This window comes from Fusarium musae, chromosome 2 (assembly GCF_019915245.1).
Source record: "Fusarium musae strain F31 chromosome 2, whole genome shotgun sequence".
In the NCBI taxonomy this organism is placed as follows: Eukaryota; Fungi; Ascomycota; class Sordariomycetes; order Hypocreales; family Nectriaceae; genus Fusarium; species Fusarium musae.
In genome coordinates, this window is record NC_058388.1 from 4214601 (window position 1) to 4228045 (window position 13445).

The following is a 13445-nucleotide window of genomic DNA, read 5'->3' on the forward strand; positions in this document are numbered from 1 at the left end:
GATGTTTCTTGACCAATGCCTCAGACGAGAAGCCCTACATACTAGTACTCAGCCTGATTCACCAACAAACATAAACAATAAATGACATCTTTCAGTGCCTGTTCATTCTCGTTCAAATTAATTCGTATTCCTATTTCTCAATGCAAGTTCCTCCCAGATAAGAACCCGTTTGCGCCTGCGTTCTATCCTGTCTAGTAACATATGCCTCAATAAGACCGACCCTCCCTCGCAAATCCATGCCTGGGTATTGTTTTATACAGCGGATAAAACCGCACCAACGCCAGAGCCTCCAAATAAAATCTACAGAAAATAATCCCAGAGAAAAGTCATGATATCGTGTTCGCTTCGTGTTCGTATCCTTCGATATCCCAGCCCTGTCTAAATCAGCCCTCGGCTCTTGAGAATTCGACTGAGCTCCTTGAGCTGCACTGGTTTGGAGAGAAACAGATCCAGTCCGTTCGCAAAAGCATCCTCCTGGGCATCCTTGGAGGCGAGGCCAGATATAGCGACAATGTGCCTTCGTGGCAAATCAGAGGCCTTCTCGAACCCTCGAATTTGTCGTGTAGCCTCAAACCCATCCATTACCGGCATGGAAATATCCATCAAAATACACTTGTAACACCCTTCTTGAGCTTTGTAACACTCCAGAGCTCGGAGTCCATCCGAGGCCGAGTCGTACGCCACACCCAGCTTCTTCATGTATGTTTGTAAGATCTTCATATTGATAGCATTGTCTTCCACCAAAAGGAACCGTTGATCCTGGGGGGTTGGAGGTAGTTGCAAAGCGGGAACCGATGGCAACGGAGTCTCTGCGTCATCATAATCCCAATGCGCCCTTCTCTTCTTAGGAGCCATCGTTGGGGCGATATCAAAATAGCCGCGTTCCTTGTCATCGGACCCACGTTGGACAAGATCTGTTTCTCCTGTCGATACAGTCGGTGGCTCGTCGAGTCTGGTCGAGACGCTGGCACGATCTGCAGCTGTTGCTTGTAATTTCATCCAGCGCCTGAAGCAGAGGACAAAAGCTTTGCCAAGTTTCCTCGGTCCCACACTAGATAAGAACGTCAGCGGCAGGGAACAAGTAGTAACAAACAGACAACTCACGGGCGCGATATGAAACTGAATAATCCCCAATTGAGCTTGTGCTGTGACCTATGTGACCTGTCAAGCGATCGAGCGACAGCGGCACTGCGACACACCACGACAACTGGGGACGATAGCTCGTCTCGAGGCTGGTTTGCTATCATTTCAAGTTGAGATTCGTCACAGAGTATCAGGTCAGGAAGATACTCGGCGTTGTGGAGGGGGTCGACGACTTGCATACGCAACCAATTGCGGCAGACCTTTTCCAGCAAAGCACGTTCGTCAAATTCCCTAGAATTCCAGCGTTGACTTTCTGAGCCGCCTCCAACGAAAGGTGTGAAACCGTTGATGCAGACGCGGAGACCTGACAACTCAATGGCCTGGGCCTGAAACTCCTCGCGATCGGACATTGTTTCTGTCGAATCAACACTGACAGCTTCTAGTGGTAGTTTTACCGCAATGCGAGTTCCCGTGCCGACCTTGCTTTGAACATGTATAGAGCCTCCAAGTGCCCTGACGAACTTCCTCACCAAACTCAGACCAAGGCCAGCACCCGAAGAATGAATATTCTCTTGAGCAAACGGAGCGAACAGTCGGTGGTTGAGATAGTCTTGACCGATGCCAGCTCCTGTATCGGTGATATCGATATGAACGACTCGAGCCTTTGACCGGCTTTTCCCAGGAGGATCCTGGTAGGCAGAGACTTTAACATAGCCCCGTGTAGTGTACTTGAGGGCGTTTCCACAAAGATTCATGATTATGCGCCTCAATGCCCCTGACTCAACATGGAACGCCCAGTCCACCGTCGGGTCAATGTCCAACATCACAAGAACTGCGTCAGGACCAGCTCCGTTGCTGATGTTTTCTCCAGCCTTGACACTATCCGCAACGTCCATACCATCAAGGCGGGTAAGAGGATCACGATTGAGCTCTTCATTCGGCTTGTCATCTTGAACAAGCGCGAGTGATTGTTGTTGGTAGGTGTGGCCAGCATGAATACACTCCACGACTTCTTCCACCAACATGTCGAGATCCAGATTCGAAGCGATATGCATCATCCCATCCGTCGGTCTACTTCTTGAGTTAGACTGTGCGCCTCTCACGAACGCAACACCTGAGTTCGGCGACTGTCCACTGGGTACCTTGACAAAGTTGTTGATGCGTGTCCAATCAAGCAAGTGATTGATCGTGTCCAGAAGTGTACGACCGCAGACCTCAAGGGAGCGCAATACATCCCCCTGGAAAACATCTAGTGCCGTATCACGCAACAGCTCGGCACACAGAACAATGCCGTGGAGTGGAGACCGGAGCTCATGGGATAGGGAGCTGAGTAAAGATGTCGTCGCCAAGGATACTATGGAACTCTCCATCATAGCAACGTCTGCCATGATGACTGCACTGAAAGCGGCAAGGTAACTCAGTTCCCCCTGGACTGTAAAGATGCGGGTTGGTGTCATTGTATAGACAAAACACCCGGAAAACCAGCGCTCTCTGTGAGAGTCCCATAGAGGTACAAAGGCAACACTGCGCGCTCCTGGGAAGACATCGCGAATGGCCATACCTTCGTTTCTCCGTGAATACGGATCGTTGACCTTTCGCGACTTTTGCTTGTCGCCCCTTTGTTCTTCTTGAATGCTCCGAGCTTTCTGGGCCTGGAAAGCAGCCATAGCCGAGTCCTCACTCGTCGGATCGCTCGATCCCGTCATTCCGTCGCCATCGAAATTAAAGATCTTGCCTTTTGGATAGCGGCGCAGTAGCCTCTGGAGCTGTCGTTCAGGTATAGTCCGACTGCGTCCTGAAGGGGCTTCACCATTTATGCTAGAAGAGACAGACGTAGAGAATCCAAGAACAGGGCACATAGCGCCTGAGGACGGGTAGTCTGCGGAATTCCGGGGAGAAGAGACTGAAACATTACCTCTACCTGGAGAGGAGGAAGATGAGGATGAGGAGGAAGAACGAACGTGAGTCCTTGAATTACGCCGCAAAGAGCCGGACCGGATTCTGCCAGCAAAAGAGCCAACACCTGCATCCAAGAACAGGACCCCCTCAACTTCAATCGACTCGCGTAGGATATTTGCCGCTTTAGAGAAGATTTGGCTCAGCTGGTTAGATCGCGATTCTTCTCCAGTCGGAACTGAAATAGGAGGCTTGTCAGTTGAATGGAACGGGCTTGTCGGCCTGTTCTGACTAGGGCTTTCAAGAACAAAAATATCTGGCGTGGATATGCTATCCATTTCAGCAGTAGCAGTGACACTGTCCCTCTGTTTCTGGATCTTCTGTTGCGTCTGGTTGAGAGAGCCTTCTTCTGTGCTTGCATCGGCATTGAAGATATTCGTTGAACTGTTCTCCCACCCTGTCACGGTCGTCTTCCCCTCCACATAGCTTCCCAAACCGCGAACCATGCGCTCACCAGGACGCCTGCCATCTCCAGATCGTGTCAGTTCCATTTGTCCTAGGATAGATGCTGAAACATCTCGCATGACTTGTTGTGATGCTTCGTCAAGTGACTCCCGTGGTTCGTTGTCAAGAATACAGAAGACGCCAATGTTGATACCTCGACGGGTTCTTATCGGTACTCCTGCGTAGAACCGGTACTCTGGCCGTACCTTGTAGTACCAGGTATCCCGATACTCTTCATTTTCAGCAAGGTTGCTTACCACTGTAACCGGGAGCTCCGAAGCCAATGATGGTTGCTGTGGTCCACCAGACTCGCGAGGTACCAATACATGATCACAAATACCATAACTCCGAGGTATTGCAGTACCACAAAGCCAAAGGCTGTCAGAACCAGAGCTAGGAGGATTGGCGTGAGCAGATATGCGAAGCGCAGGTGTAGCTTCGGCGATGATATGCTGGTGCTGACAGTCAAACAGCGAGATCATGGCGCGAGAAGCGCCGAGTCTCAAGAGAGCCACCTGGGCCAGAGCTGTCATGGCAGGATCCGAGCATGGTCGCAATGAAGACGACGGGATAAGGTTTGCGACATCATTGCGAATAGAGTTGGCGACAAGGACCGAGTCATATCTGGGTATTCGTTAGATGAGTCCCTTTGAGGAGCTTCAATTGATGGCAGGGGATGGAGATGCGACGAGAGTGAGGATGAGAAATGGTGCGAGGTCATACACACTTGAATATCTCCCGTTCGCGAGTTGATTCCGAGACCTTGCTACCAGTCATGATCGACAGCTGTACCGTAGACTACGGGCTTAGCCCATGCAAGCAAGCAAGCAGCCTCGGCAGGGGGAACAGATCGTCGGACGAGGTTGGGGGGTTGTGTGGTTTAACAAGACTGGTTTAAAATACTAAGGTAGCCTGCCTGCCCTTGAGAATTTAGCTAGATATTGGCAAGATTACTTAAGGATGGATTCCTCCATCGCACTCCAACCTGGCCTGGGTCTGGATTCTAGGCTGTCCTTCCACTGGGCTCGAATCTTGACCTATCGCCACCCCGCTTTGCCCCCCAACGGCCCTAAAGCCAACCTTCAGTGGAGCCACCCGGGTGCTTACCCGTGGAGATCTACCGCCTGAGTTCCGTTAGCGACAGACGATCCATCGATTTGCCATGAAACCTCCGGCCTCTCATCTCATGGGTAAGATTTTATGGGCATCTGACTGAGTCAGGTACGCATAAGGTCAAGGTCATCAGATGCTTTTATTTTCTAAAATTATAGAGCATAAAGGGAAATAAGTCTATGCTGCTTGTAATAGTAGCACGTGCTGCAAAGAAAAAGCAAGATCGAGATCAATGACGAGACTATACACTATCCACTTGATAGCAGTTTCCCATGTTCAGAAATGCATCCATCTACAGGTGGGAAAACAGGATGTTTTGCATAAGCTTTTAGGGTGGGTGGCCTCGGGGGGGCAAGAAAACACCCATCCTTGATATAGGGTGTCAAAATAAACTAAGCAAAGAGTCCCCTAAACTTGGCTTGAATTTACCTAAAAGCTTTTATCACTTAGGGTTAAGGTCCTGAGTTTTCTTTCCTCCCCTAGGGTGGGTGCCTGAATGCTGGAGCTTTGCACCCGACGACCTCAGTCTAGATTTCAATGGGCCTCGCCATTTATTACCTGCAACTGGTCAACTGTGACTGGAGATACCCAACATCATATAATCATACAAGGACTCAAAAGAACACCCAGAGATCAAATAAATATCAATCTGTATCGCGAGCATTAAGAAATACATTAAAAATTTTGCGCTGTAGTATGTACCTCAAAACAAGGTACTCCTGTTGAACTTCCGTTGACCTCAAGACAGTGTGAACTACTGCTATCGCGCCGATAACACAGTGGCTTCCCTTGGCTTGAGCTTCTTTTTTTTCTTCATCCTTTTCAAGCAATGCTATACGTTGCCGTTCATTTCTTGAGTGACTGTTAATAAGCATCAATCTCTCAATATGTTCGAGAATACATGTACCCTGCCTCTATCGGCAGATGTATTCGCAACTGCCCTCCACCCCACGGAGCCCCTCTTGACCGTCGGTTTATCGAGTGGCCATGTCGAGACCTTTCGATTGCCATCCAGCTCTTCTTCCGACGACAATGCCGATGCCGATGGTGACACGAGCGTGCTGAGCGACGGAAAGAGTATGATCGAATCCGTCTGGCGCACTCGAAGACACAAGGGGAGCTGTAGATCCTTGGTCTACTCGCACGATGGTTCTGGTAAGATTTCCACGAGCTTCTGTTGTTGTTCTCCAAGCTAACCTATTAAAGCTGTTTATTCAGCTGGAACCGATGCGCTGGTAAAGCACTTTGATCCCAAGACCGGTCAAGTCATTTCAAAATTCGTGATTCCTTCTGCAACCACGGTTCCCGATGCGCCGACCCTCCTCCACGTCCTGAACCCCCAGAGCCTGCTTCTCGCGACCGACTCAGGTGCCCTCCACATCATTGACCTCAAGGACGGCAAACTGGGAAAGAAGCCCGTTCAGACTCACTTCCCCCATGCCGACTACGTTTCTTCCATAACACCTTTGCCGCCCACTAGTGCCAGCACCAGCGGATTCCCGAAGCAATGGGTCAGTACTGGCGGTACCACGCTCGCCGTAACCGATGTTAGGAGAGGGGTGCTTGTGCGTAGCGACGACCAGGAGGATGAGCTGTTATCTTCTTGCTTCGTTCCAGGCTTGGGCCCTAAAGGACATCGCAACAACGGTGTTTTGGCGGTAGGATCTGGCTCGGGTGTATTGACCATGTGGGACAAGGGAGCCTGGGATGACCAGCAGGAACGAATCATCGTGGATGGCGATAAGAAGGGCGGCGGTGAAAGTATCGATGCCATGGTCTTGATCCCGCAAGAGCTGGGACTTGGCAAGAAGGTCGTCTGCGGTGTTGGTGATGGCAGCTTGCGTGTGGTCGACCTTGTTGCTCGGGAGGTGGACATTTCAGCCAATTTGCGTCACGATCACATGGAGAGCGTTGTATCGCTGGGTTTCGATTGCGAGAATCGCCTCATCAGCGCTGGCGGAAGGACTGTGAAGCTTTGGGAAGAGCTATCTGCTCTTCAAGGAGACGATGACGAAGAGGATGAAGATGACGACGACGATAGCGATGATAGTGACGCTGGAGAGAATGGCAACGGCAAGCGAGCTGCCGATAGCGACAGCGATGACGATAGCGAGGAGGACCAGATTGCGGAGATGAAGCACAGGGCCAAGCGACGCAAGGAAGCCCAGCAGAGCAAACTTGGGCCCATGGGAGCCCATGGCGTCATGGGCTTTGAGGGCTTAGATTGAGGGTAAGTTTTTGGCGATGAAAATACTGTTACGATACCCGGCATAGATACGATAAAGTAGTGCGATCCGACGGTCAGAATGGCCAGACCCCAGACCATGGACGTAGATACATTTCATTACAAGTTCAATAGAGAAAGATCATGGTGATAACTTTCAATTTTTCAATATCTGGCTATCTATCTAATTTATGAAGAAGCCCACCCTAGGAGGTGGACATCCAACGACTCATGTGCAGTTGGTGGTCTTCCGAAACGAAGCACGATCACATACATAGTGAAATAACCAAAAACCCATTCATGTTGAGTCGGGGAGAGAAGTATCCCTCGGTCGATGCTACACGACCTTCGGTGACATTTCTTTTGAGGCCCAGTAGCCTCATGTTTTGACTCGAGACCCAGTAGTCTCTTATGATGAGTCTTCTCGAAGCCCAGTAGCTTCGGAAAGTACAAGTGCACTTACTCTGTCCCGGAAAAGGGGCAGAAGCAGATACCTTGCCATTAAATACGGACTAAGGTTTGCGCCTGAACCGGTGACTAGAGAAAGGACTTGAAGCGGCATTGTCCCCAGAAATACTCCATCAGAGAATTATGGAAGACCAAGCCGGTGGTCTTTGTCTTGCAGAGAAGGGCACGATATCCCGGTAGTGCAATGCAGAGTACATTAAAACTCTGCAATCCGGGCGTCATGCTCCTTTCTCCATGATCCCTCAACCGTGTAAAGGGTGAGGCGGGATGGGTGGCGTGCGTTGTGCGAAGATCGCCAAAAAACATTATGATCCCATATCCGAGAAATCGGCGCGAGGTGGGGGATCCTGGTATAAGAATAGGAGGCTGAAGGACTCCTCGCAGGTACAAGACAGGTAATTTTAAAAGAGATTATAAAAAAGATGTCCGGGTGGACAAGACCAGAAGGTGTCAGACGCCTGGAATATGAAGATAGCTCCAGCAGGCGTCTTCTGATTTGGGCTGCGTGTCGGCTCGAGCAAAGTCCTCCATGACTTTCTCATCGCTGGGTGCTGAAAATCGAGTTGGGGAGCTCATGGTGAGGTTGTCGTCGTAAATGATAACGGTGGGAAGAATCCTGCTGTCGTGGCCGTTGCCCTTCTCTTCGGAAGATGAGTCGCTAGGTCCTCCGCCTCGATGTAGTTCACTTGCGCTGTATGTCGTAGGTATGCAAATGTGAGGGATTCCTTTCCGTATGCCAACGGCTCGGGCCAAAGTGACAGCAGAACCTCCGCCGACGCTGACAACGCAATCTCGTCCAGATGCCTGGGCTGGCACGGTGGTATTAGATGAACAGAGAATTCGACTGTCGAGATTAGGAATAATGGCTTGAATTTTGCGAGCGATATTTGATCTTGAAGGGCTTGAGACAATGAGCGGTGAAGTCAAGTGTAACCGAGCCAGCTCAGATGGTAGACGATGAATTGCGTCAGGGCCGACGACTAGACGAGGAGATGAAGAAGAAGGACGTTTTGAACGGCGATGTCGAGATCGAGAGGAGGGCCGCTGGACCGTGCCGGGCGGACCAGCGTGCGAAGATGGAGGAGACAAGTTGGTGGCTGGCGGCGTCACAAGAGCGGACGCCTTGAGGGCGAGGGCGTCAACAAGCTTGTCACGAATAGCAACGAGATCAGGATCAGTGACTTTTCGTGGTGACAAACGATGAATGCCGTTGGTGGAGTGATGCATGAAGGGCCGATGCCGGCTGTCCGGAGGTATCCAGCAGCGGTAGCGGTTGATGAGGTATATCGAAGTCCAACCTGCGCAACATCAATCAAGTGCCCAAAATGACAACAATAATGGATTGAAGACGAAAACTGGAAAAGAAGGAATCGATCGAGATTTGATGAAAGTTCAGAGATTCACAAGTTAGAGACATAGCACAAGATGAGCTAACTAGGGCACATTATTATGGGCAGATAGAATAGGCGTGACCTTCTGGGATGGGACGAGGCCAGACCAGACCAGACGTTTGAGCGAAAATCCCTTTAGCAGCACCTGTTTCTGCCTGTGAGAGGAAAGTGACCGTTTGTTGTGGTTTTTCGCCACAGAAAAAAGACGCCACCTCTGCCTTTTGACTAGGTAGGGGACTAGGTAGGAGCAGGGGAAATTTGGTCTCTTTGATTTTGATAATACAGCCAAAAAAAAAAAAAGGGTCCAGCCGAATGGTCTTGGGGCCGATGATGGGGGAAGTCAAGTGCCAACGCCTTGTCTGTTTGGTGCCAGTCCCTGCGTGAGACCCTGAAAACTGATGTAAAAGGGGGCAAAAGGTGTATTGTTTCTGTCATGAAGACGTCAAATGTGTAACGGAGGGGGATCGCTTGACCCCTAGAAACACACAGGAGGCAGTTTATCCGCCCCGGCCGGAGGTTAGCTCCGTTAAGTGGAGCAGCGATCGAAGACAAAGTCTCGTGGTGACGGAGCAAGTCCGCCAATGAGAAGTGATAGGGGAGATCGTGGTTGGATGTGGACATGGAAGGAAGAGAGAGGATGGGCAAAATCAAGAAACGCATCTCTTTGTGTCATAAAACCCATATTACCTCGGTGTTGGCATTGGATGGCGATATGATTGGTTGTTCTGAAAGAACTCTGGTGGCTTGATGAATGTACAGTAAGCGCTATAGCAGTTCCCGTTACTAAGAAGACGGCAGAATCTCATCTTGGAAACATTTTATCTAAATTAGCTAAGTAAGGAATATCTTGGGTTGATCCAAATTTGAGTCTGTCAAGTCGCTGTGTTACTGAGCTATTTCTGGACAATGCTGCGGTGACGCAGGGTGAGTTGTAAACTGACCGTGACATCTGGTCTGTAACACCAAGGTATTGTGTTTGTTAGAACCAAGAGTCTTTCAAACTGTTTGTGGTTTCGCAACTGGACTTTACATTGCTGTTGTATCTGGAGGCCTCTACTAAATGAGAGGGGAAGAAGAGAAGAGATATGTTATAGGTGCATGGAGAGCACATCAGGCCTCTTTTGATGCTGCAATTAGAGCTTTGGAACAAGATAGAGTGACGAGAACCGACACTTGCATCAAAGATGAGGCTCATGCTTGAGGATGGAGACCAAGCACTTTCTTAAGTAACAAAAACTCCATGAATGCGGAGAGGCAGGCACATAGCGGCAGTCTCCGGTGCCTCCCGCCTTTAGCTCAAGCCAACCTGCCAGTTCTGCCCCTCTGAGCCAGGGCCTTGCCTGATATTTCCTCTTGCTGGTCTTACAACACCAATCTTTTCTTCTTTTTCTTCTTCCTCTTCAATCATTGTCGCATCAATCGCCACAATCTATCTGAAGCGCCGGCGGCCTTTACACAATTCTATGACTTTGTCGCCGCCGCTTGGTCTAGTCTCGCAGCTGTGATAACATCTCCGACCGATCGATCGCCCTTCTTTCAGCTCTGGTTCAATCATCTACACCTTCAAGATGGAATTTACTGCGCAGTCGCCCGCCTCCGTTCTCCCAAGAATCACAGGCTCTTAGCTATCACCACCGGACGCAGCCGACAGCCGATTTTACACGCATATCCATCTTATCTGATAAGCTTGTGGTTGGCCGACGGCTCATGGCCGAGCACAACCTCAGTATGCATATCTGCTAGCAAACTGTGGCGTTCAATGCATGCACCCAAGAGATAAACTTGAACGAGTTGGGTGGTTGAATTCCGACGGTCACTCCAAATTGGTGCCATCTTTTACAGAGAGTCATCCGATTTCGCAAACTGATTATCTATCAGCCCGTGGTTTGAAGCTCAGAATGATGTCCAGACAAAGCTCAGCTGGTGCTGTCCCTACTCATGCTGGGTTTATCGTCACAATCCTGGCCATGATACACAGCCGAAGTCGCCTATTCCGTGGCGACGGGTGACAACCCCAGGCGATGCTTCGGGGATGCGCCGATGCGCTATCTCATCCCTCTCGATTCGAACCCAGCCCAATGGTCGCGACAGGCCGTACTCCTTCTGTTCGTCCCCCACGTAGGTGCACCACCAATACCGGTTCCCCGACCGGCCGGTCTAATAACATGCCAACTTTATTTCTACCTCCCCATCGTGGAATCTGGGGTTGCATATTTAAAGGAGCGGTTGTCCACGATCATGTCACCAGTATCAAGCTTCAGATTAGCATCGCATGTTTTTCTTAGCTGACCTTGTCTTTTGATCTGCATCTCATCTCACCTCGCTTGGGGCTCTTGGACTCGGACCCGCAGACACCCACCCGCTGCCCCATCTCTAGCAATTTGTCAAGCATCTGGGGAATAAGAAGTCCTGATAAGCTATCTGTGGATCCACGAGTTATCAGTTACAAGTCTTGGGCCACTAAGCTTAAAAAAAAACTCTAGCCACTCCCGAAAACGGCCTCGCGTGCTCGCCAATCACTTCTATTATACGGAGAGGAATTAGAAGTATAAACCTTCGTATTGCCCATATCAACTTTCAGTGTTGAAGCCTTTCAAAGCCTTCGTCAATATTCATTCAACATTGACATTCCAAGTCTGTCATTGAGTTGATCGACACGAAGATTCCTCTTTCGCTTGGACCCCTCAACGATCAACGCCATCGACACCAAAGCCATTCCAGCGTTGGCCTATTTCTCGTTTCTTTACACAACTCCATCTAACTGCTTCAACAATGGATGAGGATCAAGGACCACGGTCGATTGCCCCCGAGCATGCGCCACCGAAAACATTTGCTCAGCGTTGCAATGGCCTCAAGAAGGCATTCACTACCAGGCACGGCCTGATTGGCGATTATGACTATGCCTTTCTCTTTCGCCCAAACCTGCCCTTCATGAAGAAGAGCGTTAACCCAAGTCCCTTCTTTGGTCTCAATGACAAGATGCCAGTTTTTCTGGGCTTACTGCTCGGCTTTCAACATGCATTGGCCATGTTAGCAGGTGTGATTACACCACCGATCATCATCAGCGGCAGCGCCAATTTGCTACCTGAGCAACAACAATACCTCGTCTCAACCGCTCTCATCGTTTCTGGCATCTTCTCTGCAGTCCAAATCACTCGATTCAGGCTTTTTGGTACACAGTAAGTGTTGTTTGGTCGCGACAAGAGTTTGTGCTAATCCTTGTCTTAGATACTACCTCGGTACTGGAGTGTTGTCTGTAGTTGGAGTCTCATTCAGCGTTATTCCTGTCGCTCAAGGAAGTCTCACTCAGATGTACGCCAATGGCTTCTGTCCTTCAGATTCTGATGGAAACCCCTTGCCTTGCCCTCAGGGCTATGGAGCCATTCTCGGTACCTCCGCTGTGTGTGCTTTGATCAACATCCTCGTCTCCTTCATCCCCGCAAAGTACTTGCTGAAGGTCCTGCCGCCGATTGTCACTGGCCCTACCGTTATGCTCATCGGTATCAAGCTCATCAAGTCGGGTTTCTCCAACTGGATGGGTGGCAGTGGAGGATGCATGACTGCCACTGACGGCTTGTTTGCTCTTTGCCCCAACATCAACGCACCTCACCCTCTTCCCTGGGGATCTGCAGAATTCCTGGGCTTGGGTTTCTCTGTCTTTGTCGCCATTATTCTGTGTGAGCGATTCGGCTCGCCCATCATGAAATCCACCTCGGTCGTGATTGGACTACTAGTCGGCTGCATTATTGCTGCTGCCTGTGGTTATTTCGATCGATCTGGTATCGACTCTGCCCCTGTTGCTTCGTTCGCTTGGGTACACACATTCCCTCTATCAGTTTACGGGCCACTCGTGCTCCCCCTGATTGCTGTTTACCTTGTCTGCGCTACCGAGGCTATTGGCGATGTCACAGCCACATGCGACGTTTCCAAGCTCGAGGTGACTGGAAAGACGTATGAATCTCGTATTCAGGGTGGTATCTTGTCTGATGGTATTGCTGGCTGCATTGGTGCTCTCATGACCATGACTCCTATGTCTGTCTTCGCTCAGAACAACGGTGTCATTGTCCTCACCAGATGCGCCAACCGCAAAGCTGGTCTTGCCTGCGCCATGTTCCTGATCATCATGGGTATCTTTGCCAAGTTTGCTGCTGCTCTCATTGCCATTCCATCAGCTGTTCTTGGTGGCATGACAACCTTCCTCTTCAGTGCTGTAGCTGTATCGGGCATGTCCATCATTGTCCGTGGTGTCCCTTTCACTCGACGCAACCGCTTCATTCTTACTGCTGGTCTGGCTCTGGGATATGGCGCAACGCTTCTACCCAACTACTTTGATAAGATCTTCACATACGAGGGGGACAACCGCTCTCTTCAGGGTTTCCTCGACGCTATTGTTCTTGTCATGGAGACTGGTTTTGCAGTCGCTGCCATCATCTGTGTGATCCTCAACCTCACGCTTCCTGAGGAGCTGGAAGATGACATTGATGCAGCCCGCTCGGCGACCAATGTCGTGATCCACGAGGATACAGAGCAACAGAACAAGGCCACCGCAGGCTCGAGTCGGGAGCATAGTATCGATCCTCAGAAGCAGGTTTGAATGGATGTAGGGGAAAACGTATCAAAGTCCAGTAGGGAATAGGGTTATGTCTATTTATGATGAATACCGGGTTATTTAAATTATGATTTCTCATTTGAAGGACCTCGGTCTCTGCAGATCAAAAGTGAAGTTCATTAAGCAGCGTAATCATTCCAAGTCATCAGCGGCCTTA

General features: G+C 50.0%; 4 protein-coding genes across 4 annotated transcripts; 2 read left to right on the forward strand and 2 right to left on the reverse strand.

The window, feature by feature from the left end:
• Nucleotides 1-378: 378 nt before the first annotated feature.
• On the reverse strand, nucleotides 379-4260 carry J7337_003186 (uncharacterized protein; the record flags this gene model as incomplete). The annotated part of the gene is made up of 4 exons (XM_044820904.1): nucleotides 379-1051; nucleotides 1105-2947; nucleotides 3062-4107; nucleotides 4211-4260. The coding sequence occupies 4 exons, from the start codon at nucleotides 4258-4260 to the stop codon at nucleotides 379-381; spliced, it is 3612 nt and encodes a 1203-aa protein (XP_044685204.1).
• A 1223-nt stretch (nucleotides 4261-5483) lies between these two features.
• JIP5 (WD repeat-containing protein jip5) lies at nucleotides 5484-6824 on the forward strand (the record flags this gene model as incomplete). Its single annotated transcript, XM_044820905.1, has 2 exons — nucleotides 5484-5751; nucleotides 5803-6824. 2 exons carry the CDS (start codon nucleotides 5484-5486, stop codon nucleotides 6822-6824), a joined length of 1290 nt encoding a protein of 429 aa, XP_044685205.1.
• A 914-nt stretch (nucleotides 6825-7738) lies between these two features.
• J7337_003188 (uncharacterized protein) lies at nucleotides 7739-8515 on the reverse strand (the record flags this gene model as incomplete). Its single annotated transcript, XM_044820906.1, has 1 exon — nucleotides 7739-8515. One exon carries the CDS (start codon nucleotides 8513-8515, stop codon nucleotides 7739-7741), a length of 777 nt encoding a protein of 258 aa, XP_044685206.1.
• A 2936-nt stretch (nucleotides 8516-11451) lies between these two features.
• Nucleotides 11452-13273, forward strand: J7337_003189 (uncharacterized protein; the record flags this gene model as incomplete). The annotated part of the gene is made up of 2 exons (XM_044820907.1): nucleotides 11452-11858; nucleotides 11908-13273. The coding sequence occupies 2 exons, from the start codon at nucleotides 11452-11454 to the stop codon at nucleotides 13271-13273; spliced, it is 1773 nt and encodes a 590-aa protein (XP_044685207.1).
• Nucleotides 13274-13445: the final 172 nt, after the last annotated feature.